This window comes from Manis pentadactyla, chromosome 9 (assembly GCF_030020395.1).
Source record: "Manis pentadactyla isolate mManPen7 chromosome 9, mManPen7.hap1, whole genome shotgun sequence".
Taxonomy (NCBI): domain Eukaryota; kingdom Metazoa; phylum Chordata; class Mammalia; order Pholidota; family Manidae; genus Manis; species Manis pentadactyla.
This window is the reverse complement of record NC_080027.1, coordinates 96,215,714-96,241,987: the sequence shown is the minus strand read 5'-3', so window position 1 is coordinate 96,241,987 and position 26,274 is coordinate 96,215,714. Positions and strand designations below refer to the sequence as shown.

General features: G+C 36.7%; 1 protein-coding gene across 1 annotated transcript in view; it reads right to left on the bottom strand.

The window, feature by feature from the left end:
- The window catches only part of CATSPERE (catsper channel auxiliary subunit epsilon), a 153,466-nt gene that overhangs the window by 102,291 nt on the left and 24,901 nt on the right, over positions 1 to 26,274 (bottom strand). The window contains exons 3-4 of the mRNA XM_057508224.1: positions 2,691 to 2,764; positions 2,347 to 2,416 (exon numbers count right to left, since the gene is read on the bottom strand). Coding sequence (XP_057364207.1) covers positions 2,347 to 2,416; positions 2,691 to 2,764 — 144 coding nt within the window. The remainder of the gene's footprint in view (positions 1 to 2,346; positions 2,417 to 2,690; positions 2,765 to 26,274) is intronic.

Here is a 26,274-nt window from a genome sequence, read left to right as displayed (position 1 = left end):
AGCCATAAGAAAGAAACAAATCCCACCACTTGCAACAACATGGATGGAGGTAGAGGCTATTATGCTCAGTGAAATAAGTCAGGCAGAGAAAGACAAATACCAAATGATTTCCCTTATTTGTGGAGTATAACAACGAAGCAAAACTGAAGGAACAAAACAGCAGCAGTCTCACAGACTCCAAGAAGCGACTAGTGGTTACCAAAGGGGAGGGGTGTGGGATGGTGGGTGGGGAGGGAGGGAGAAGGGGATTGTGGGGTATCATTATTGGTTACATGGTGTGTGTGGGATCACAGGGAAGACAATGTAGCACAGAGAAGACAAGTAGTGACTGTGGCATCTTACTACACTGATGGACAGTGCCTGCATTGGGGTATGGGGGGGAACTCGATAATATGGGTGAATGTAGTAACCACATTTTCATGTGCAACTTTCATAAGAGTGTATAACCATAATACCTTAATAAAAAATTATATAAACAAAGAAATATTTATGTCTGTCTTTGCCCCTAGTTTCTGCTAATATTTGATCTTTGACCCTGGTTTCTGACACAGAGCTCCTAGGAGTGTCTGAATCCCTTTTGTTCTAATGAGGTGACTCTTGGTTGACTCCTTGATGGGAACTTAATTGGTTACTAAGAAAGACCAAGCCACGGTTAGACAGTTGGAACATTCAGTTCAACTTCCCATCATCTGGAGCAGGGAGAAGGGCCGGAAGTGAGTGAGCATCAGTGGTAAGATCTGGAGAGTAGGCTGGTGGACACATCCACATGCCAGCAATGTGACACATTACAGTTCCACGGGGACAGAAGCTCCTGTGCTTGGGACCCTTCTGGACCTTGCTCCACTCTCTTCATTTGGCTGTTCATCTGTATCCTCTTATCATTATCCTATATTATAAGGGAAATGTGTGTTTCCCTGAGTTCTATGAGCTGTTCAAGCAATTCTTAAGCCTGAGGAGAAGGCTGTGAGAACTTGGATTTATAGCCTGCCAGTCAGAAGTACAGGTAACAACCTGGGACTTGTGACTGGCATTTGAAGTAGGGGCTGACTTGTGCAACTGAGCCTTGTGATGTTAACTTCCTGAAGATAGTGTCATGTAAGGATGTGAACTTAACTCTGTGTGCATAGTGCCAGAACTGAATTGCAGTATACCCTGATGCCGTCGGAGAATTGGTCAGTGTCGGCAACCTCCCCACCCCACCATCTGCTCAGAGGAGTGTTCTCTGTGAGTACAAAAAAGAGAACAGGGAATTTTCCTTGACAGCCTTTTTCACTGAAACACAATTCAGTTAATTTTCTTGTTTAATTGTTCTGAATCAGAGATGATTTTGCTCACCAGGGGACATTTAGCAATGCCTGGAGATGTTTTTGGTTGTTATAACCAAGTGCTTTTGAGTGTATTTAAAAAGTCACGTGTAGGATTGTATGATCTTACAGATCATAAGATCTGATAACACTACATATTAATGATGATATTCCTATATATGCATGTATTTATGTGTACATATTTTTTCATATTTTTTGCATAACTATTCATATTTATATGGGCTTCCAACATACAAGAAAAGGGAAAGGAGTCCTTTACTTCTTCAGGAATTGTGTTCATGAAACTGGTGAACACATAAATCCAAAGAGCCAAATACAAATGTTTTTTAATCTATAAGGACTGAAAAATGGATTAATATTCATCTTGCCTATCCCACATCACTCTACCTTATTTTCCTGAAAAGTAAAGATTATTCATTAAAAAGAAGGCACAAGTCTCAAAATAAAGGCAGGATTTGTCATACAAACTCTCTGTAGCAGTGGCTTTAGACATACTAGTGTAGGAACATGAGATGTGAGATGTGTGGCCAGTACTTTGTTACTAACAAAGTGCCAATGTTTTAAAATGCTTTATTTATTTATTTATAAAGTAGAGAGGATTCAACATCACTCTCATTTATTTGCATTCACATATGCTTTCTTAAAATTGCTGAAAATATTGGAGCAGAAACAAATATGCTAGAAATGGCTCCTAATCCTGGGTATTGTCATAGGAATATATGACATGAGACTCACTCAGCTGGAAGTACTGTTACCATTAAGGTATTAACTGGGGCTTTAACATATTTATTAATAAAAAGGCTCAGTTAAAAATCAGGTGTCATTTCATAACTTACAATTTTCTGTGAGATGTATCTATAGACTTAGGACATTTTAACTATAATTTTAAAATACTTATTTATAGTTACAATGTGTACTATTTAAAACAGGTTAAATTAGGTTGAAGCTCCAAATAAAGCAAAATAAAATGTAACAGTGATGATTATTCAAGACTGAGTAAGTTATATTAAAATCTACTCACTGGGCCTGTAACAACTGGTTTTATAATCTGAATACCAGGAGAAGAACAACGTACTTCTGTCTTGGGTAAGCTAGCATTTAAAAAGAAAAGGAAAGGAGAATAAGTATGTATATAAGATTAATAAAAATTCCCCTACTACTTTTCAAGGCTATAAACTTCAATTGTGTGCTAATAAGAAAAATTTTAAAGAAGCATTATTTTACTTCTATTTTCAAAGTGGTTTTGTCTTTCTTTTCACATCTATTTAATGGGAAGAAATATACAGTAAATCATAGCCTTGAATATGAGGGGCTTTTATTACAGTAAATACACACATATATTGACATTAAGGGCAAAAATTTTACCTTTTATTTTTCACAGAACAAGCTCCTGGCACACTCCACTCCAAAAAAAATGTTCCTTCATACTCTAACTTAATCTAAAAAAGAAGGAAAATAATTCAAACAAAAAATCTGCTCCAAAGTTTTCATCTCAGTGTTCAGATGTAGGGTTCGATTTTCTGGCTTCTTGTTATTTAAGTAAAGAAAGCATAACTATAATTAGATTCCTTTGAAATTGTACAAAGTAATATAACACAGGAAAAGTAACAACTTTTCTGGGACACTTTAGTTATCTCCCCCCCAAACTGTCAGATTTTTATCTAATTTTACTTGAAAAATAATCTATTACGTGTATTAAATAATCTATTAAGAGGTGGCTGGTACTCTAGTAGGTTCTAAGGCTAAAGAAAGATGAATGAGACAAGATCCTCAACTTAAAAACAACTGATTTAAAATTGAGACCCTGTTTGTACATCACCATCATCATACATTTCATTAGTCACATTTTCCTTATTTCTACTTTTCTCCCCCTTTTCCACATTCTTTCATTTTTAAGTTCTTTCTTTCCCCTCTTGAAGTCCACTTACTCACTTTCTAACATCATCAGTCTGTCTCAGTTTTGGTCCTGTTCTTCAGACAGGGTTGGAACACAATTTCACCTTCTAACATTGTGACATAAAAATTACATGCATACACATTTGTATACATTTTTATGTAGATTACAAATATAAGTTTTAGTGTTTTTAACTTACAAAATGAGGATTTTATTATAATACCAGCTATCTCACGGATTTGATATTATAGAAGTAATGACAATATATAAGAAGAAAAAAGAAAAATTCACCAGAAGATATAACATAACTCTGAAATATATAAAGCAAAATTTAATAGAATTACTGGAAGAAATTTTAAAAGCCGCAAACCTAGTGGTAGATTTTTAACACACTTTTCTCAAACCACAGATAAGCCTGAAAAAAAGGTAGCTATATATAAGTAATATATAGGATTCATAAAATTAACCATTATAAAATATATTATTTTCAATATCATGTAGAATATTTACCAAAAGTGACCACATTTCTGAAGGAAGTCTTAGTCAATTTCAAAGAATTATCACACATACCATGCATTTGATATTAATTAAATAAAATGAAAATTTCTCATAAAGTTGGCAAGTAAAAAACCTTAGAATATTTTTAATGTTAAAACAACTATTTCTGAATGATTTGTGGAGTAAAGCAGAAATAACAATGGAAAAAGACAAAACATTTACAAACAGTAAAAGCATTTGATTTTATCAAAATTTGTAGTATGTAGCATAAATAGTACCTAAAGGAAATTTATAGTCACATATATATATAAATATATATGTGGCTATAAATATATATATATTTAATGTAACACACACACACAAAAGAAATAAAGTAGTTTGAAGGTGAACAAACTCAGTTTTCAGTATAACATGCAAATAAAATAATAGGGAAAACCCAAAAAAGTAAAAGAAAGGATATAAAAGAGAGGAAAAAACAGGAATTAACAAAAAGAAAAACTGGGAAGAGTTAGTGGTGATATAGTTTTTAATCTACTGAAATTTCCTTATAAACACAGAGAAGACGATTAGGATAGTACTAAGGCAAAAAAAACAAAAAGACCCACTGGACAATATCAACAATAAACTCAATAGTGAGATATCTATCTCTCAAAATCCCAAGATATAGGTGGGCTGGAACAAACCATCTAAAACAACCAGACTCGTGACATCAGCTTAAGGAAGCAAAAGAAAGCAAATACAAGAGACCATAGAAGGAAGTACACCTAAGTCAGCAGTAGGGATTCAGTGGGACCCATGCAGGACAATTTGAGGACAGAAACTCTAATAGAAGGAGTTTTGCACTTTTCAATTTCTAGGTAAGTACAAGAGGCCCATACTCATGTCTGAAAGGGTAGGAGGAGCTGGGACCTATGAATTCCAAAACCAATGAATACTAAAGATACCTTTTAGGTCAAGATGCATAAATTAGGACAAAGGAAAGAGATATGAGAGGGAAACAGAACTTGCAGATCTCTGAAAATATTAGATTTATTTTTGGATACTTTACAAAACAACAGGAGAGGTAACTCTAGAGCCATGAAGTTAGAAAAGTTATTTTGGCCCACCCATCCCTCCTTAAAGATCAGGAAAATGAATTTTATGTACATAAAAAAAGAAGAGCACAGAAAGAGGATCACAGACAAATTCCACACAGTTATAAGAAAAAGAAGGGAATAAGAAGCAAAATAGCATCTCTATATGAACATACCCAATAGGTAAATGAGAGGTATAACTTGATGTAGTGGTTAAGTTTGATGTGTCAACTTGGCTAGCTTATAGTGCCCTGTCATTTAATAAAACACTAATACAGATTTTTCTGTGAAGGTATTTTATAGATGTTTTTACATCTACAATCACTTGAGTTTAAGCAAAAGAAACTACCTTTGATAATGTGGGTAAGTTCTCTTCCATCAGTTGGAAGCCTTCAGAGCAAACACTGAGGTTTCCTAGAAATGCAGTTCTGCTCCAAGGCTGCAGCATTAACTCTGTTTGAGTTTACAGTCTGCTGACCTGACCTAAAGATTCCAGATTTACCAGTTTCCAATAGTCACATGAGCCAATTTCCTAAAATAAATTTCTTAATATATACATCTGCAAATTCCTTTGGTTCTGCTTCTCTGAATAACCCTGGCTAATACACATACTATTTCAAACTTAGGCAAAATAAATAGGAAAATGATAGAAGTTATGCAATAACAATATAAATCAGAATTTCAAACTCATATATAAACTAGAACTCAGGAAAAATAGAAATAAAGAAAAAGCCATTTCAGAAATGAACTAAGGAGAAACACAATTGTGAATAAACTTTAGTGATAAATAGGTTTTCATCTTAAAGACTTCAGTGATAAATAGGTTTTCAAAAATAAGAGTCAAAGAGTGACTCAAGAATAAGTGACAAATATAAAAGACAGGCAATAAAATACAATATATGTATGGTTAGAAGTCCTGAAGAACCAAAGTGCTTGGAACAGAACAATAACATTAACTATAATTCAAGAATATGTGAAAAAAAAAAGCCTGAAACAACATATTGAATGGGCACATATTATGCCTAGAAAAAGCAATTAAGAATTATTTTTTAAAAAGCAACCCAGGAGATATACATAGGCATGAACTTAAAAAGAAATCCTTTGGGAATCTTGACAAAAAAAAGTTATTCATAAAGGAAAGAAAATCCGATTCCCAGCAGACTTTTTAGAAGCAACACTTTATGTCAGAGACAACAAAGTAACATATATAAAAGGAAATAAAAATATTAGCCCATAATTTTTATGTCCAGATAGACCAACTTTTAGATGTAAGTCCATAGATAAGCTGTGTGACCATAAAATGACTCAGGAAATCTTTCTCCATGAGCTATTCCTGAAGAATCTACAAGAAAAAGAGTTTCAGACCACCAAAATGAGTACAGAAACATCAACATAAGGACTGATGCTAAGTATTAAATATAAATTTTTCTGTAGACCACACAAACATGGTGGCTACAAAAAAGAAATATAGTTGCCCATGACCATACTCTGACAGTGTATCAGAACATGGTGGTGTGAGCATCAGGGTAATGGTGGCCAAATAATTTCAAATTGCTCCACACATTTTCAAAAACACAAAACAAAACAAAACTACACAGATCAACAAATAAAACCAACAGAATTCTACATTACAGCATAACTAGAAGACAAAGCACACTGCAAACTTCAAGAAATCTGTAAGTAGAAGAATAAACAATTTTTAGCAAAGCTCACTTAAACCCCTGTCATAATCCCTGTGGCAAGTAATAGGCCTCATAAAAAAAAACTGCAGGGAAAAGAAAAGACAGGAACAAATAGTCAAGATTAATTAAAATCATCTAGAAAGAGAAAGGACACCCCTAGTGCAAAAAAAAAAATACCACAGAAATCTCCTGGATGATCATAGCATTGACTATAAGAAAGAGAATTAGAATGATGTATGACTTGAGTGGGAGCCTCAGAAAGGCATCACTTCTGGAAAAATGACAAAAGGAAAGGAGATACACCCTTCAGAGAGAGAGAGTGGTGAAGGGAAAGAGAACCAAGAGGGGGAAATTTAGGATGTTACAAATCAAAACAAAAAACAAAAACACACACACAGAGGAAATACAATGCAGCCAATAAAAGGCCATCAATTAAAGAAGCTTCACTTTGCTACACTAACAGAAGAAAACCTTAACTAGAAAACTTCTAAATCAACCCAAGATGCCAACCTGTCCATGAAATTCATAGATATATACACCCTCTAACCATACAGAGCTACTATAGGAGAATAAAAATGAAAACCAAACATTAATGAAACTGCCTTCAAAAAACCAAACAAAAAGCACAAGAAAACTGCAAACTAACACCCTAAACTGAATTAAATATCCTCAAACAAGCATTTGGTGATAAGAGAAAGAAAAACCTTGAATTTTAAATTCACAAACTAGGAACGAAAAGGAACCACAAATAGAAAGAAATAAGAGCTGACTGAATGAGGAAATGAAACAGATGGATAACAAAGGATAGGAAAACTAAATTAAAGATATGGATTGAAGATTATATTTAAATGACAATTGAATAAAAATCATTGAAGAAAGGAAGAAAAAAACCAGCAGAGTGTAAGTGAAATAAATAAAAAAGAAGAAGAATCAGTGAGAAAGTGCTTGGAATGGAAGGCAAAAATCCAACACCTGTATAATTGGAGTCTCTGGAGTCAACAAACAATGGGAAACAACTAATATTTAAATCTATAACTAAGAAAGCTTTCCAGAAATAGAAGATCTGAATATATATGTAGAAAGGGATCCCTAGTACCTGGAAAAATGGACTTATAAAAATTGACTCTAAAGCATATGTGAATCTGTTGGACTTTAAAGATAAAGGAAAAGCTTTAGTCCTCCTAACAAAAATATCAAATAGGATAGAAGCACATCAGAATTCTCAAAAGCAACATATAAAGCAAGTTAACACAGAAGATAACTCAAGGAATGAAAACATGAACCAAAGATTTTATATCCAGCCAAGCTCTCCTTTAAGCATTAAGGCCACAGAAAAAAACATTTGTAATAACAAAAATTCAGGAAATATTACACCTAGGAATCCTTTCTGAGGAATCTACTAGAGAAGGGGGGATCAGAAAACTATGGCCTGTGTACCAAATCCAGTTTACCACCAGCTTTTGTAAATAAAGTCTTAATAGAATACAGCCACATTCAATTAATTTAGTGTCTGTGGCTGCTTTCCTGTTACAATGGCAGAGTTAGGTAGTTACAACAGAGACCATTTGATCTGAAAAACCTAAAATGTATACTATCTGGCCACTATAGAAAAAATTTATCAACAATTGTACTATAATTGAGGATGTACGTCATCAGACCAAGAAATGAATGAGGTAACTGGCAAAAGGAATGATAGTGAGCATTAATATATTTGATTATAGACAAAAGATTAACAGGTGCAGATAAAGGTTAAAGGATAATACGTAAATGTTGTATATTCTGACAAAGTAGAAATACTGCAACAAAAAAACTTGGGGTAAAAAGGAAAAGGATAAAGGAAAGTAGAAGTTCATTGAATGTTGGCTGGGGAATAGGTGGCAATTAAATGATACCATTTAAAAGTGAGAAACCAGATAGTAAACAAGTAAATAAGAGAGCAGGGCACTAAAGATGTTCAAAGATATAAATACAAAGGTAACCACTATAATAAAATAAAACTTTCCTGAATGCAGAAAGACATGTTTTTTAAAAGGAGAGAGAAAACAATCAGGTAGAGAAAGAAACACAGCAAATATTTATAATTATAAGAGAATTGAGACCAAACATACCAGTCATATAAATAAATGTGAATGGGCTTAACTCATAAAGTAAGACCTAATAAATGCTGTGTACAAAAGAAACAGCCAAGAAAAAACTGTAAAGATAATGTAAGGGGAGAAAACCCAGGTGACCCTGGGTTTGGCAATGACTTTAGATACACCAAAAGCACAATCCATGGAAGAAAAATTTGATAAACTGGGCTTCATTAAAGTTAAAAAGATAAGTGAATCACCAGGAGAAAATATTTCCAAAACTACTCATATCTGATAAAGGACTTGTAACCAAAATATTTTTGTATAAAAAACCTCTTGAAACTCAACAATAAGAAAACAAAAGCCCAATTTAAAAAAATGGAAAAAAGATTTGCACAAAGAAGACATCTAGATGACAAATATGCAACTGAAAAGATGCTCAACATCATATGTCATTAGAGAATTGCAAAGTAAAACAATGTGAAACCACCACACACCCATTAGAAAGGTGAAAACTCCAAACACTGACAACACTAAATGCAATTGCTGATGAAGATGTGGAGTATATATATATATATGTTTATTCAGATCCTCTGCCCATTTTCTAATCTAATTGTTAAGTTTTCCTGCATGGAGTTATATGAATTCTTCATGTATTTTGGATATTAGCCCCTTTTCAGATATACGATTTGTAAATATTTTCAGGAGAAAATATCCTGTTCAGTAGGTTTCCTTTTCATTTTGTTGATGATTTGCCACACAGAAGTCTTTTAGTTTGACATAGTCCCACTTGTTTAGTTTTGCTTTTTTTGCCTTTGTTTTGGTGTCATTTAAAATATAAGTATCATAGCCAAGACCAATATCAAGAAGCTTACTGCCTATGTTTCCTTCTAGGAGTTTTATGGTTTCAGGTCTTTAATTCACTTTGAATTAATGTTTGTGTATGGTATAAAGTAGTGGCCCAGTTTCATTCTTTTGCTTGTGGCTTCCCAGTTTTCCCAAAAGCATTTATTACTATCCTTTCCCCATTGTATATTCTTGGTTTCTTTATTGTAAACTAATTGACAATATACACATGGGTTTCTTTCTGGGCTGTTTTGTACCATTAATCTATGTGTCTATTTTTATGCCAATACCACACAGTTTTGTTCACTATAACTTTGTAATATAGTTTGAAACCATGGTGTGGGAGGTCTCATCTTTGGTCTTCTTTCTCAAGATTGCTTTTTGCTATTCAGGGTGCTTTGTGGTTCTATACAAATTTTAGAATTGTTCTATTTCTATGAAAAATGCTTTTGGAATTTTGATGGGGAGTGTATTAAAATGTGGATTGTTTTGTTTAGTATGGCCATTTTAACAATATTAATTCTTCCAATCCATTAACATGGAATATCTTTCCATTTATTGTGTCTTCTTCAATTTCTTTCATCAATATCTTATAGTTTTCAGTGAACAGGTCTTTCATCTCCTTGTTTAAATTTGTTCTTAGGTATTTTGTTATTTTTGATGCAATTATAAATGAGATTGTTTTCCTAATTTCTGAAAGTTCAGTATTAGTGTACAGGAACACAATAGATTTTTTGAATATTCATTTTGTATCCTGAAACTCTGCTGAATTCATTTGTTAGTGCTAACAGTTTTTTTTTTTTGAGCGGAAACTTTAGGGTTTTCTGCATATATCATGCATTCTGCAAATAGTGACAGTTTTACTTGTTCCTTGCTAATTTGTGTATCTTTTATTTCTTTTTCTGGCCTAATTTCCTTGGCTAGGACTTCCAATACTATGGTGAATAAAAATGGCAAGAATAGGCATCCTTGTCTTATTCCATATCTTAATGGAAAAGCTTTCAGATTTTCCCATTGAGTTTGATTGTGAGCAGTAGGCTTGTTATATATTGTCTTAATATGTTGAGGTACATTTCCACTATAAACACTTTGTTGAGAGTTTTTATCACATATGTATATTGAATTTTGTCATTGCTTTTCTACATTTGCTGAGATGACCATTTAATTTTTATCCTTAATTTTGTTACTGTGTTACATCTCATTGATTTGCGGATGTTGAACCATCCTTGTATTCCCAAATAAATCCTACTTGATCATAGTATATAATCCTTTAAATGTACTATTGAATTAGGTTTGCTAATATTTTGTTGAGCATTTTTGCATCTATATCTTTATTGATATTGGCCTGCAATTTTCTTTTCTTGGAACATCCTTATCTGGTTTTGGTATTAGGGTAATGTTGGCCTTGTAAAATGAGTTTGGAAGAGGTCCCTCCTGTTCTATATTTTGGAATACTTTGAGAAGGACTGGTATTAAGTGTTCCTTAAATGTTTGGTAGAATTCACCAGTAAAGCTGGTCCTGGTATATTGTTTGTTGGGAGGTTCTGATTAACTAATTCATCCTCCTTACTAGTATTGGTCTGTTCAGATTTTTTATTTTACTTTGATCCAGTGTTGGTAGGTTGTACATTTCTAGTAATTTATCCATTTCTTCTAATTTATCAAATTTGTTAGCATATAATTTGCTCACAGTAGTATCTTTGGATTCTTTGTATCTCTCTTATCACTTATATCTCCTTGTTAATTTCAGGTTTTATTTGAGTCCTCTCCTTTTTATTAGTGAGTCTAGCTAAAGGTTTATCAATTTTATCTTTTCAAATTACCAGCTGTTAGTTTCACTGATCTATTGTTATTTTAGTCTTAATTTCATTTATTTCTACTCTGATCTTTGTTATGACTTTATTTTTACTAACTCTTCTACTAACTTTGTTCTTTTCCTAGTTTCCTTTAAGATGCAATTTTAGGTTGAGTTTTTTTTTTCTTGATGGAGGCATTTAAGCTATGACTCTCTCTTAAAACTGCTTTTTCTGAATCCCATAAGTTTTGGCATATTGTATTTCCATTTTCATTTGTCTCAATGTATTTTTCAGTTTCTCTTTTGATTTATTTTCTGACCCATTAGTAACATGCTGTTTAATCCTCACATCTTTGTGAATTTTCCAGTTTTCTTGTTTCCAGGTTTCTAGTTTAATTCCATTGTGTTCAGTGTTTGAATTTGATTGCTTGAATGATTTCAATCTTCTTGAACTTATTAAGACTTTTTTTGTTGTAAAATATGACCTATCCTGGAGAATGTTTCACGAGTGCTTGAGAAAAACATGTATTCTGTTGCCTTGGGATAGGATATTCTGTAGATATCTGTTAAGTCCATCTAGTCTGTGTTGTTTAAGACCGATGCTTTTTATGGATTTTTTTCTCTGGATGATATACCCATTAATGCAAATGGGGGTATTAAAGATCCCTACTATTACTGTATGGCTTTATAATTCTCCTGTTAGTTCTGTTAGTACTTGCTTTATATATTCAGGAGCTTCTATGTTGGGTTCATAAATATTTTAAAATGTCATATTCTCTTGGATGGACCCCTTTACAATTATATAATGCCCTTGTTCGTCTCTTATTACAGTCTTTGTTTTAAAGTCTATTTTGTCTCATCTAAGTACAGCTAATCCCACTTTCTTTGGGTTTGTATTTGTATGGAATAGCTTTTTTCATCCCCTGTCATTTTCTATGTGTCCTTACATCTGAAGAATCTCTTTTAGGTAGCATATAGATGGCTCTTATCTTATTTTATTTATTTATTAAGTTATCACTGATATACAATCTTATGAAGATTTCACATGAGCAACATTGTGGTTTCAACATTCACCCATATTATCAAGTTCCCCCTGACCCCATTGCAGTCACTGTCTATCAGTGTAGTAAGATGCAATAGAGTCATTACTTGTCTTCTCTGTCTGTACTGATTTCCCCATGACTTACCTATATTGTGAGTGCTAATTATAGTGGAAGGCTCTTATTTTTTTTAATCCATTCATTCATTCTATGTCTTTTGATTGAAGAATTTCTCCATTTACATTTAAAGTATGTTATTCAATGGAAGACTGTACACCCTTGAAACTGAACTGCAACTATGTGAAACATGTTGCAGACAGGATCAGTGAAACCTACCAATAGGAAAGAAGAGTTCAGAAATCAACCCATCTCTATATGGAACAAAGATGATATCAGAAAATAATAGGGAAAAATAGTTTAATAGATGCTTGTTCTTTATATGCAGAAAGTAATAAATGCCTATCTTATATTATATAGAAGGTGGACTCCAGATGAATTTATGACATATATTTGAAAGTAAAAATATAGAATAAAAATCTTTTAAACTCTGGGTAGATAAAGATTTTTCTTAAATAAGGGTCCAAATAAAGTATAAATTGTAAGGTCAAAAAGGAGTATGGGGAAAAATTCATATGGAAACACCAAAGACCCCGAATAGCCAAAGCAATCCTGAGAAAGAAGAATAAATTGGTGGGGGGCATCTCACTCCCCAACTTCAAGATCTACTACAAAGCCATAGTAATCAAGACAATTTGGTACTGGCACAAGAACAGAGCCCCAGACCAGTAGAACAGATTAGAGACTCCAGACATTAACCCAAACATATATGGTCAATTAATATTTGATAAAGGAGCCATAGACATACAATGGGGAAATAACAGTCTCTTCAACAGATGGTGCTGGCAAAACTGGACAGCTACATGTAAGAGAATGAAACTGAACCATTGTCTAACCCCATACACAAAAGTAAATTCAAAATGGATCAAAGACCTGAATGTAAGTCATGAAACCATAAAACTCTTAGAAAAAAACATAGGCAAAAATCTCTTAGACATAAACATGAGTGACCTCTTCTTGAACATATCTCCCTGGGCAAGGGAAACAGAAGCAAAAATGAACAAGTGGGACTATATTAAGCTGAAAAGCTTCTGTACAGCAAAAGACACCATCAATAGAACAAAAAGGTACCCTACAGTATGGGAGAATATATTTGTAAATGACAGATCCAATAAAGGCTTGACATCCAAAATATATAAAGAGCTTACCCACTTCAACAAACAAAAAACAAACAATCCAATTAAAAAATGGGCAGAGGAATTGAACAGACAGTTCTCCAAAAAGAAATTCAGATGGCCAACAGACACATGAAAAGATGCTTCACACCGCTAATTATCAGAGAAATGCAAATTAAAACCACAATGAGATATCACCTCACACCAGTAAGGATGGCTACCAACCAAAAGACAGACAACAACAAATGTTGGTGAGGTTGTGGAGAAAGGGGAACCCTCCTACACTGCTGGTGGGAATGTAAATTAGTTCAACCATTGTGGAAAGCAGTATGGAGGTTCCTCAAAACAGTCTTACCATTTGACCCAGGAATTCCACTCCTAGGAATTTACCCTAAGAATGCAGCACTCCAGTTTGAAAAAGACAGATGCACCCCTATGTTTATCGCAGCACTGTTTACAATAGCCAAGAATTGGAAGCAACCTAAGTGTCCATCAGTAGATGAATGGATAAAGAAGATGTGGTACATATACACAATGGAATATTATTCAGCCATAAGAAGAAAACAAACCCTACCATTTGCAACAACATGGATGGAGCTAGAGGGTATTATGCTCAGTGAAATAAGTCAAGTGGAGAAAGAGAAATACCAAATGATTTCACTCATCTGTGGAGTATAAGAACAAAGGAAAAACTGAAGGAACAAAACAGCAGCAGAATCACAGAACCCAAGAATGGTCTAACAGGTACCAAAGGGAAAGGGACCTGGGAGGATGGGTGAGTAGGGAGGGATAAGGGGGGGAAGAAGAAAGGGGGTATTATGATTAGCATGCATAATGTGGGGGGTGGGAGAAAGGGGAGGGCTGTGCAACACAGAGAAGACGTAGTGATTCTACAACATTTTGCTATGCTGATGGACAGTGACTGTAATGGGGTTTGTAGGGGGGACTTGGTATAGGGGAGAGCCTAGTAAACATAATATTCTTCATGTAATTGTAGATTAATGATAACAAAAAAAAGAGAAAGAAAAGGGGGATTACTCCCTGATAGGATAAAACTAACTGCAAATCAACGATTAATGCATGCTTTACATATCCTTAATTTTGATCTTTTAAAAGGTGTTAGATGATCAGCTATGGAAGTACATTTCCCTGATAATATTCCTTTCTCTTAAAAAAAAAAAGCAGTTCCTGTGTGGTGATCTCCAATAGGTTCTTCACAATGGTATAAAGGTCATATCAAAGTGTGGGCAAAGGGTTTGTTTGCGTTTATACAGAGGATCAAAGCCTAACTTGGCTACCCAGAAAACGAATTAAGATACGATATGAAGAAGAACTTCCAACATCAACATCCTCTGGAAGAGTCATTCCAGAAGATGTACATCAAAAAACTTCAACAAAGATCCTGGCGCTGATGCAGTTGTAGCTGCATTCATCCCACCAGTTCCTGGACTTGCCATTGGAATGAAGAAGGAGATATCTAAGCTGGCCTGTGCATACAGTAAAACAACAAATTTGACTGGATCTATACTGTCGGAACTCAACCAAGAATTAGGAGAAGTGCAAGTTGCAGTGCTCCAAAATCGTGTGACTATAGACTATCTACTGTTAAAAAACATATGGGATGTGAATAGTTCCCAGGAATGTGTTGTTTTAATTTGTCTGATTTTTCTCAACTATTCAAATTCAGTTAGACAATATCCATCATATCATTGATAAGTTTTCACAAATGCCTAGGATACCTAACTGGTTTTCTTGGTTTCACTGGATATGGCTGGTAATTGTAGGTCTGCTTTTGTTATGTAGCTGTATTCCTATTATGTTAATGTGTGTGTGCAATTTAATTAGTAGTTTAAAACCTATACATGCTTATGTTACACTACAAGAAGATATGTCAAAGAAATAATCAATCTTCCCATGTTTTCTTCCATCTGCTACTTCTATAGCTTTTCTTCTTCCTTCCTAATTACAGCTCTTTAGTAGAATTCGTGCCTCATATAGAAAATTACTGAGTATCATAATTCTTCCAAGTGGTAAAGATACCTCAAGACAAATGCTGGGCATAGAAGTCACAGGGCATAAATCTGCAAAGAAGTAAAAAGCTAACCTTTTCAAACAATATTGCTTCTCTCTCACTTACCAACTTTACATTTCCCTGTATGGCCCCGGAATATGACTGGTTAGCCAGAGATGGGTAAGATTCCTCAAGGGAGGAACAACCTAAGACAGGCACAGTCACAGGGGGACCATCAGGAGAGAATTTGGGGATCAAAAGAGGTGAGGCTTAGAATCTCACCCCCCCCCCATTTTGAGAGAAATCTTCTGCATCTGTGGATGTTTTGTTGCCCTTGTGTAGCTTGGATTAATACTTAGTCTATAGGCACAGACCTGATCATCTACATTTTTGCCCTCTTACAGCACTAAATTATGTTTTCTACCTTTATCTTGCATCTACCTACCACTTCAGCATTTTATTTAAAAAATAATAATAATAATAAGGGAGAAATGTGGGATTCACATATAAATCAAGTATAAAAATCAAACGAATAATCATATCTGACTTGATTGTTTATAGTTCATGATGCGTGATCAAAACCGAAAGTTTCTGTGATATGACTGCCCTTGTACTGTTCACCATGTAAGAACTTATTCACTATGTAAGAACTTGTTCACCATGTAAGAACTTGTTCGTTATGCTTCAGAAGATTGGAGACTATTGAGATATAGGCTTGGGGTTGATTAATGACTGTGCATTGAGTCCCCTATACAGAATTTTATTGTTGTTAACAACCATTTGATCAACAAATATGAGAGATGCCCTCTCAAAAAAAAAAGGAGTATGGGGAAGATTGGATTAAAGATTCCATGGTGAGAGGTGAGACAGAGACCTCCTCTTAAAACTACATATAATACGAAAATATAATTAACACAACTAATCCTGAAAGAGCAACAGGAAAGAAGGCTGTGCCAGACTGCATACACCTGGAGAAAAGAACAGACCTCACAGAACAGGGTTGGGAGTTTAAACAATCTTCAGGCTCTCCATCCACCTGACTGGCTATGCAGCTCCAAGACCCACACGGTGATAGGCAGCGTGCTGTATCTTCTTTCTGGCTAGCCCACACCTGACTTAGGCTCGCAAACCGGCAACCCCTGCCCTGGCATCAGGCCAGGCAGAAACTCCCCTACGGCAACTACAAACACAAAGCATAGAGGCTAACATTGGTGTGCTCAGCCCACTGGTTCTGGCAGTGGAGACAGGCATAGCAGCTGGGAAGGAGGAAACAGCTCTTTCCTCCCCCAAGCACCAACACCACTCCCATGCGACCCCCGACATTGCTCCAGGGGCTGACCAGCTCAAGAGAGTAGAGTTTCTGGACACAAGAGGGCACCACAGACAAATTATAAAATGTCAAAGGAACCTGGTGCAAAGAAAAATTATGAATACACCTGAGAAAGATTCAAATGAAATTGACCTCACGAATATTTCTGAAAGAGATTTCAAAATAAAATTCATTAGCATGCTCATGGAGGTACAGAAAAATATTCAAGACCTCAGGAACAAATTTACAGTGGAGAACCAATTGTTGAAGAACACAGTGGAGGGTATTAAAAGCAGATTAGATACAGTGCAGGAGAAGATAAATGAAATAGACATTAGGGAAGAGGAATACAAAGAGGTTGAGGCACAGAGAGAAAAAAGGATCTCTAAGAATGAAAGAATACTGAGAGAACTGTGTGACCAATCCAAACAGAGCAATATTTGCATTATAGGGGTACCAGAATAAGAAGAGAGAGAAAAGGAGATAGGAAGTGTCTTTGAGGAACTTAATTGTGGAAAACTTCCCCAATCTGGGGAAGGAGATAGTCTCTCAGGCCATGGAGGTGCACAGATCTCCCAACACAAGGGACACAAGGAGGACAACACCAAGACATATAATAATTAAAATGGCAAAGCTCAAGGATAAAGACAGACTATTAAAAGCAGCCAGAGAGAGAAATATGATCACATACAAAGGAAAACCCATCAGGCTATCATCAGACTTGTCAGCAGAAACATTACATGCCAGAAAGGAGTGGCATGATATATTTAATGCAATGAAGCGGAAGGGCCATGAACCAAGAATACTTTATCTGGCAAGACAATAATTTACATTTGAAGGAGGGATTAAATAATTTCTAGATAAGCAAATCATCTCTACAGTGTATTCTGGAGGAACTGCTCTAGATGGAAGTGTTCCTAGGGTTAAATAGCTGTCACCGGAGGTAATAAAAAGGGATAGACAAAGAATACAGAATATGATACCTAATATATAAAAATGGAGTAGGAAGAGAAGAAGAGAAAAAAAAGAACCTTTATATTGTGTTTGTAATAGCATACTAAGTGAGTTAAGTTAGACTCTTAGATAGTAAGGAAGTTACCCTTGAACCTTTGGTAACCACGAATCTAAAGCCTGCAATGGCAATAAGTACATACCTATCAATAATCAGCCTAAATGTAAATGGTTTGAATGCACCAATCAAAAGACATAGAGTCACTGAATGGATAAAAAAAAAAAAAGATCCAACTATATGCTTCCTAGAAGAGACTCACTTCAAACCCAAAGACATACAGAAACTAAAACTGAGGGGATGGAAAAAGACATTTCATGCAACTAATACAGAGAAAAAAGCAGGTGTTGCAGTACTTGTATCAGACAAAATAGACTTCAAAACAAAGAAAGTTAGAAGAGACAAAGAAGTACATTACATACTGATAAAGGGGTCAATCCAACAAGAGGATATAACCATTATAAATATCTATGTGCCCAACACAGGAGCACAAACATATGTGAATCAAATACTAACAGAATTATAAGGGGAAATAGAATGCAATGCACTCATTTTAAGAGACTTCCACACTCCACTCACTCCAAAGGACACATCAACCAGATACAAAATAAGTAAGGACACAGAGGCATTGAACAAAACAGTAGAACAGATGGACCTAACAGACATCTACAGAACTCTACACCCAAAAGCAGCAGGATACACATTCTTTTCAAGTGCACATGGAATGTTTTCCAGAATAGACCACATACTAGGCCACAAAAAGAGCCTCAGTAAATACAAAAACACTGAAATTCTACCAACCAACCCCTCAGATCACAAAGGTATAAAACTAGAAATAAACTGTACAAAGAAAACAAAAGGGCTCACAAATACATGAAGGCTTAACAGCATGCTCCTAAATAATCAATGGATCAATGACCAAATTAAAACAGAGATCAAGCAATATATGGAGACAAATGAAAACAACAGCACAATGCTATTTAAGAAGGAGAAACAATCCCAAATGAATAGTCTAAATTCACAATTATTGAAACTGGAAAAAGAAGAAAAAAATGAGGTCCAAAGTCAGCAGAAGGAGAGACATAATAAAGATCAGAGAACAAATAAATAAAACTGAGAATAAAACAATAGAAAAAATTAATAAAACCAAGAGCTGGTTCTTTGAGAAAATTAACAAAATACAGAAGCCCCTAGCCAGACTTATTAAGAAAAAAAGAGAATGTACATGTATAAACAGAATCAGAAATGAGAAAGGAAAAGTCACAATGGACACCACAGAAATACAAATAATTATTAGAGAATACTATGAAAATCTATATGCTAACAAACTGGACAATCTAGAAGAAATGGACAACTTTCTAGGAAAATATAACCTTCCAAGACTGACCCAGGAAGAAGCAGAATATCTAAACAGACCAATTACCAGCAATGAAATTGAATCGGTATTCAAGAAACTACCCAAGAACAAAACTCCCGGTCCAGATGGATGTACCACTGAATTTTATCAGACATTTAGAGAAGACGTAATACCCATTCTCTTTAAAGTTTTCCAAGAAATAGAAGAGGACGGAATACTTTCAAACTCATTCTATGAAGCCAGCATCACTCTAACACAAAAACCAGGCAAAGACATCAATAGAAAAGAAAACTAGAGACCAATATCCTTGATGTACATACATGCAAAAATACAGAACAAAATATTAGCAAACTGAATTAAAAAATATATCAAAAAGATCATCCATCATGATCAAGTGGGATTCATCCCACTGATGCAAGGATGGTACAACATTCGAAAATCCACCAACATCACCCACCACATCAATAAAAAGAAGGACAAAAACCACATGACCACTCCATAGATGTTGAAAAAGCATTTGACAAAATTTAACATTCATTCATGATAAAAACTCTCAACAAAATGGGTATAGAGGGCAAGCAGCTCAACATAATAAAGGCCATATATGACAAACCCACAGCCAACACCATACTTAACAGTGAGAAGCTGAAAGATTTTCCTCTAGAATCGGGAGCAAGACAAGGATGACCACTCTACCCACTTTTATTCAACATAGTACTGGAGGTCCTAGCCATGGCAACCAGACAACACAAATAAATAAAAGGCATCCAGATTGATAAGGAAGAAGTCAAACTGTCACTGTTTGCAGATGACATGATATTGTACATAAAAAACCCTAAAGACTCCACTCCAAAAGTACTAGAACTAATATCTGAATTCATGAAATTTGGAGGATACAAAATTAATACACAGAAATCTGTTGCATTCCTATACACTAATAATGAACTAGCAGAAAGAGAAACCAGGAAAACAATTCTATTCACAATTGCATCAGAAAGATTAAAATACTAGTATCAGACTGAAGATGGTGGCATGAGAGGTGAGACAGAGAACTCCTCCCAAAACCACATATAGGAAGAAAATATACTTAATTCAAGTAACCCTAAAACAGCAACAGGAAGAAAGGCTGCAGCAGACTGCAAAAAGACCTCACGTACAGAGCAGACCTCACGAAGTAGGGTAATGTATGAAAGCCCTGATCTGGTGGGAACCAAGCCCTTCCCCCACACCAGCTCTCTGGGGTGAGGAAGAGAAACAGAGTGGGGAGGGGGTGGAAGCCAAAAACTGCTGAACTTCCAGCCCTGGAGGTCTACTTTGGAGCACAAACCTGCATTGTGTGGTGCTGTGGATATTGGCGAGGTTGGGGAGCTGGTATGGGTTGAGTGATTGAGAGATTGAGATAAAGGAAAGGGAGGTGGTCTGAGAGGCTTCTGAGCAGTGAGAAGGTTGCTGAAGGGGTGGTATTTGCACGGAGCTTGCTGTGAGGGAGAAGGGATAGGTGGACAAGTTTGTCTCAGCACACTTTGCCCAGCAGGTTGGGAACTTTGAGGAGCTTCAGGTACTCCATCCCTTTGACTGGCTACTCAGCTCCAAGGTTCCCCACTGTGATGTGCAGACTGCTGAGCATTCTTCCTGGCCTGCTGGCACATGCTTGCAAACCGGCAGTCACTGCACTGGCATCAGGCCAGTCACAGGGAGGCCCCTCCTACAACCACTAGAGATGCAAAGCACAGAGGTTTACACCTGTGTGCTTGGCCCACTGACTCTGATACTGGAGACAGGCACTGCAGCTGGGGATCAGGAAACAGTTCTTTCCCCAGGCACCACCACTGCTCCCCTACACCGCCCACCCTCACTCAAGGGACTGAGTAGCTCCAGAGACAGGAGTTTCTGGGCACTAGAGGGCACCACACAGACATAGGAAACATCAAAAGAACCTGGTTCAGGGGGGCAGAAGATGGCGGCGTGAGTAGAGCAGCGGAAATCTCCTCCCAAAACAACATATATCTATGAAAATATAACAAAGACAACCCTTCCTAGAATAAAGACCAGAGGACACAGGACAATATCCAGACCACATCCGCACCTGAGAGAACCCAGCGCCTCGCAAAGGGGGTAAGATACAAGCCCCGGCCCCGCGGGAGCCGAGCGCCCCTCCCCCCAGCTCCCGGCGGGAGAAGAGCAGGCAGAGCGGGAGGGAGACGGAGCCCAGGACTGCCGAACACCCAGCCCCAGCCATCCAGGCCAGAGTGCAGGGCGCTTGATACTAGGAAAACAGGGCAGCAAGAACAGTGAGCAGGCACTGGAGGCTGGGCGACAGAGGGCATAAGAAAAGCGCGCGACCATTTTTTTTTGCTTTTTTGCTGTTTTGTTTTGGCGAGCGCTTTTTGGAAGTCTTAAAGGGATAGGGACCCCAATACTAGGGAAACAGGGCAGAAAGACCGGTGAGCAGAGGCCTGAGGCTGGCACCGCAGAATAAAGAAAAACGAACGACCACCTTTTTTTTTTTTTTTAATTAAAAACTTTTTTTTTTTTTTTAATTAAAAAAATTTTTTTTTCTTTTTTTTTTTTTGGTGGGCGTTGTTTTGTTTTGGCGGGTGCTTTTTGGAAGTCTTAAAGGGGCAGGGCGGGTCACTTAATCCAGAGGTAGGGAATCCGGGATCTCTGGGCACCCTAACCCCTGGGCTGCAGGGAGCAGGGAGGCCCCTTACGGAGATAAATAGCCTCCCAGCCGGTTCTGCTCCAACGCGACTCCACCATTTTGGAGTAGCTGCCCGAGCCAGGCCACGCCCACAGCAACAGCGGAGATTAACTCCATAGCAGCCGGGCAGGAAGCAGAAACCCTGTCTGCGCGCAGCTGTGCAGCACAAGCCACTAGAGGTCGCTGTTCTCCCAGGAGATGAGGGCCACAAACCAACAAGAAAGGAAGTCCTTCCAGCCGTCACTCGTCCCAGTTCTGCAGACTATTCCTATCACCATGAAAAGGCAAAGCTACAGGCAGACAAAGATCACAGAGACAACACCAGAGAAGGAGAAAGACCTAACCAGTCTCCCTGAAAAAGAATTCAAAATAAGAATCATAAACATGCTGACAGAGATGCAGAGAAATACGCAAGAGAAATGGGATGAAGTCCGGAAGGAGATCACAGATGCCAGAAAGGAGATCGCAGAAATGAAACAAACTCTGGAAGGGTTTATAAGCAGAATGGATAGAATGCAAGAGGCCATTGATGGAATTGAAATCAGAGAACAGGAACGCATAGAAGCTGACATAGAGAGAGACAAAAGGATCTCCAGGAATGAAACAATATTAAGAGAACTGTGTGACCAATCCAAAAGGAACAATATCCGTATTATAGGGGTCCCAGAAGAAGAAGAGAGAGGAAAAGAGATGGAAAGTATCTTAGAAGAAATAATTGCTGAAAACTTCCCCACACTGGGGGAGGAAGTAATCGAACAGACCACGGAAATACACAGAACCCCCAACAGAAAGGATCCAAGAAGGGCAACACCAAGACACATAATAATTAAAATGGCAAAGATCAAGGACAAGAAAAGAGTGTTAAAGGCAGCTAGAGAGAAAAAGGTAACCTATAAAGGGAAACCCATCAGGCTAACGTCAGAATTCTAAACAGAAACCCTACAGGCCAGAAGAGAATGGCATGATATATTTAATACAATGAAACAGAAGGGCCTTGAACCAAGGATACTGTATCCAGCACGACTATCATTCAAATATGATGGTGGGATTAAACAATTCCCAGACAAACAAAAGCTGAGGGAATTTGCTTTCCACAAACCACCTCTACAGAACATCTTACAGGGACTGCTCTAGATGGGAGCACTCCTAGAAAGAGCACAGCACAAAACACCCAACATATGAAGAATCGAGGAGGAGGAACAAGAAGGGAGAGAAGAAAAGAATCTCCAGATAGTGTATATAACAGCTCAATAAGCGAGCTAAGTTAGGCAGTAAGATACTAAAGAGGCTAACCTTGAACCTTTGGTAACCACAAATTTAAAGCCTGCAATGGCAATAAGTACATATCTTTCAATAGTCACCCTAAATGTTAATGGGTTGAATGCACCAATCAAAAGACACAGAGTAACAGAATGGATAAAAAAGCAAGACCCATCTATATGCTGCTTACAAGAAACTCAACTCAAACCCAAAGACATGTACAGACTAAAAGTCAAGGGATGGAAAAACATATTTCAAGCAAACAACAGTGAGAAGAAAGCAGGGGTTGCAGTACTAATATCAGACAAAATAGACTTCAAAACAAAGAAAGTAACAAGAGATAAAGAAGGACAATACATAATGATAAAGGGCTCAGTCAAACAAGAGGATATAACCATTCTAAATATATATGCACCCAACACAGGAGCACCAGCATATGTGAAACAAATACTAACAGAACTAAAGGGGGATATAGACTGCAATGCATTCATTCTAGGAGACTTCAACACACCACTCACCCCAAAGGATAGATCCACTGGGCAGAAAATAAGTAAGGACACGGAAGCACTGAACAACACAGTAGAGCAGATGGACCTAATAGACATCTATAGAACTCTACATCCAAAAGCAGCGGGATATACATTCTTCTCAAGTGCACATGGAACATTCTCCAGAATAGACCACATACTAGGCCACAAAAAGAGCCTCAGAAAATTCCAAAAGATTGAAATCCTACCAACCAACTTTTCAGACCACAAAGGCATAAAACTAGAAATAAACTGTACAAAGAAAGCAAAGAGGCTCACAAACACATGGAGGCTTAACAACACGCTCCTAAATAATCAATGGATCAATGACCAAATCAAAATGGAGATCCAGCAATATATGGAAACAAATGACAACAACAACACTAAGCCCCAACTTCTGTGGGACACAGCAAAAGCAGTCTTAAGAGGAAAGTATATAGCAATCCAAGCATATTTAAAAAAGGAAGAGCAATCCCAAATGAATGGTCTAATGTCACAATTATCGAAATTGGAAAAAGAACAACAGATGAGGCCTAAGGTCAGCAGAAGGAGGGACATAATAAAGATCAGAGAAGAAATAAATAAAATTGAGAAGAATAAAACAATAGCAAAAATCAATGAAACCAAGAGCTGGTTCTTCGAGAAAATAAACAAAATAGATAAGCCTCTAGCCAGACTTATTAAGAAGAAAAGAGAGTCAACACAAATCAACAGTATCAGAAACGAGAAAGGAAAAATCACGACGGACCCCACGGAAATGCAAAGAATTATTGGAGAATACTATGAAAACCTATATGCTAACAAGCTGGGAAACCTAGGAGAAATGGACAACTTCCTAGAAAAATATAACCTTCCAAGATTGACCCAGGAAGAAACAGAAAATCTAAACAGACCAATTACCAGCAACAAAATTGAAGCAGTAATCAAAAAACTACCAAAGAACAAAACCCCCGGGCCAGATGGATTTACCTCGGAATTTTATCAGACATACAGTGAAGACATAATACCCATTCTCCTTAAAGTTTTCCAAAAAATAGAGGAGGAGGGGATACTCCCAAACTCATTCTATGAAGCTAACATCACCCTAATACCAAAACCAGGCAAAGACCCCACCAAAAAAGAAAACTACAGACCAATATCCCTGATGAACGTAGATGCAAAAATACTCAACAAAATATTAGCAAACCGAATTCAAAAATACATCAAAAGGATCATACACCATGACCAAGTGGGATTCATCCCAGGGATGCAAGGATGGTACAACATTCGAAAGTCCATCAACATCATCCACCACATCAACAAAAAGAAAGACAAAAACCACATGATCATCTCCATAGATGCTGAAAAAGCATTTGACAAAGTTCAACATCCATTCATGTTAAAAACTCTCAGCAAAATGGGAATAGAGGGCAAGTACCTCAACATAATAAAGGCCATCTATGATAAACCCACAGCCAACATTATATTGAACAGTGAGAAGCTGAAAGCATTTCCTCTGAGATCGGGAACTAGACAGGGATGCCCACTCTCTCCACTGTTATTTAACATAGTACTGGAGGTCCTAGCCACGGCAATCAGACAAAATAAAGAAATACAAGGAATCCAGATTGGTAAAGAAGAAGTTAAACTGTCACTATTTGCAGATGACATGATACTGTACATAAAAAACCCTAAAGACTCCACCCCAAAACTACTAGAACTGATATCGGAATACAGCAAAGTTGCAGGATACAAAATCAACACACAGAAATCTGTGGCTTTCCTATATACTAACAATGAACCAACAGAAAGAGAAATCAGGAAAACAACTCCATTCACAATTGCATCAAAAAAAATAAAATACCTAGGAATAAACCTAACCAAAGAAGTGAAAGACTTATACTCTGAAAACTACAAGTCACTCTTAAGAGAAATTAAAGGGGACACTAACAGATGGAAACTAATCCCATGCTCATGGCTAGGAAGAATTAATATCGTTAAAATGGCCATCCTGCCCAAAGCAATATACAGATTTGATGCAATCCCTATGAAACTACCAGCAACATTCTTCAATGAACTGGAACAAATAATTCAAAAATTCATATGGAAACACCAAAGACCCCGAATAGCCAAAGCAATCCTGAGAAAGAAGAATAAAGTAGGGGGGATCTCACTCCCCAACTTCAAGCTCTACTATAAAGCCATAGTAATCAAGACAATTTGGTACTGGCACAAGAGCAGAGCCACAGACCAATGGAACAGACTAGAGAATCCAGACATTAACCCAGACATATATGGTCAATTAATATTTGATAAAGGAGCCATGGACATACAATGGCGAAATGACAGTCTCTTCAACAGGTGGTGCTGGCAAAACTGGACAGCTACATGTAGGAGAATGAAACTGGACCATTGTCTAACCCCATATACAAAAGTAAACTCAAAATGGATCAAAGACCTGAATGTAAGCCATGAAACCATTAAACTCTTGGAAGAAAACATAGGCGAAAACCTCTTAGACATAAACATGAGTGACCTCTTCTTGAACATATCTCCCCGGGCAAGGAAAACAACAGCAAAAATGAGTAAGTGGGACTATATTAAGCTGAAAAGCTTCTGTACAGCAAAAGACACCATCAATAGAACAAGAAGGATCCCTACAGT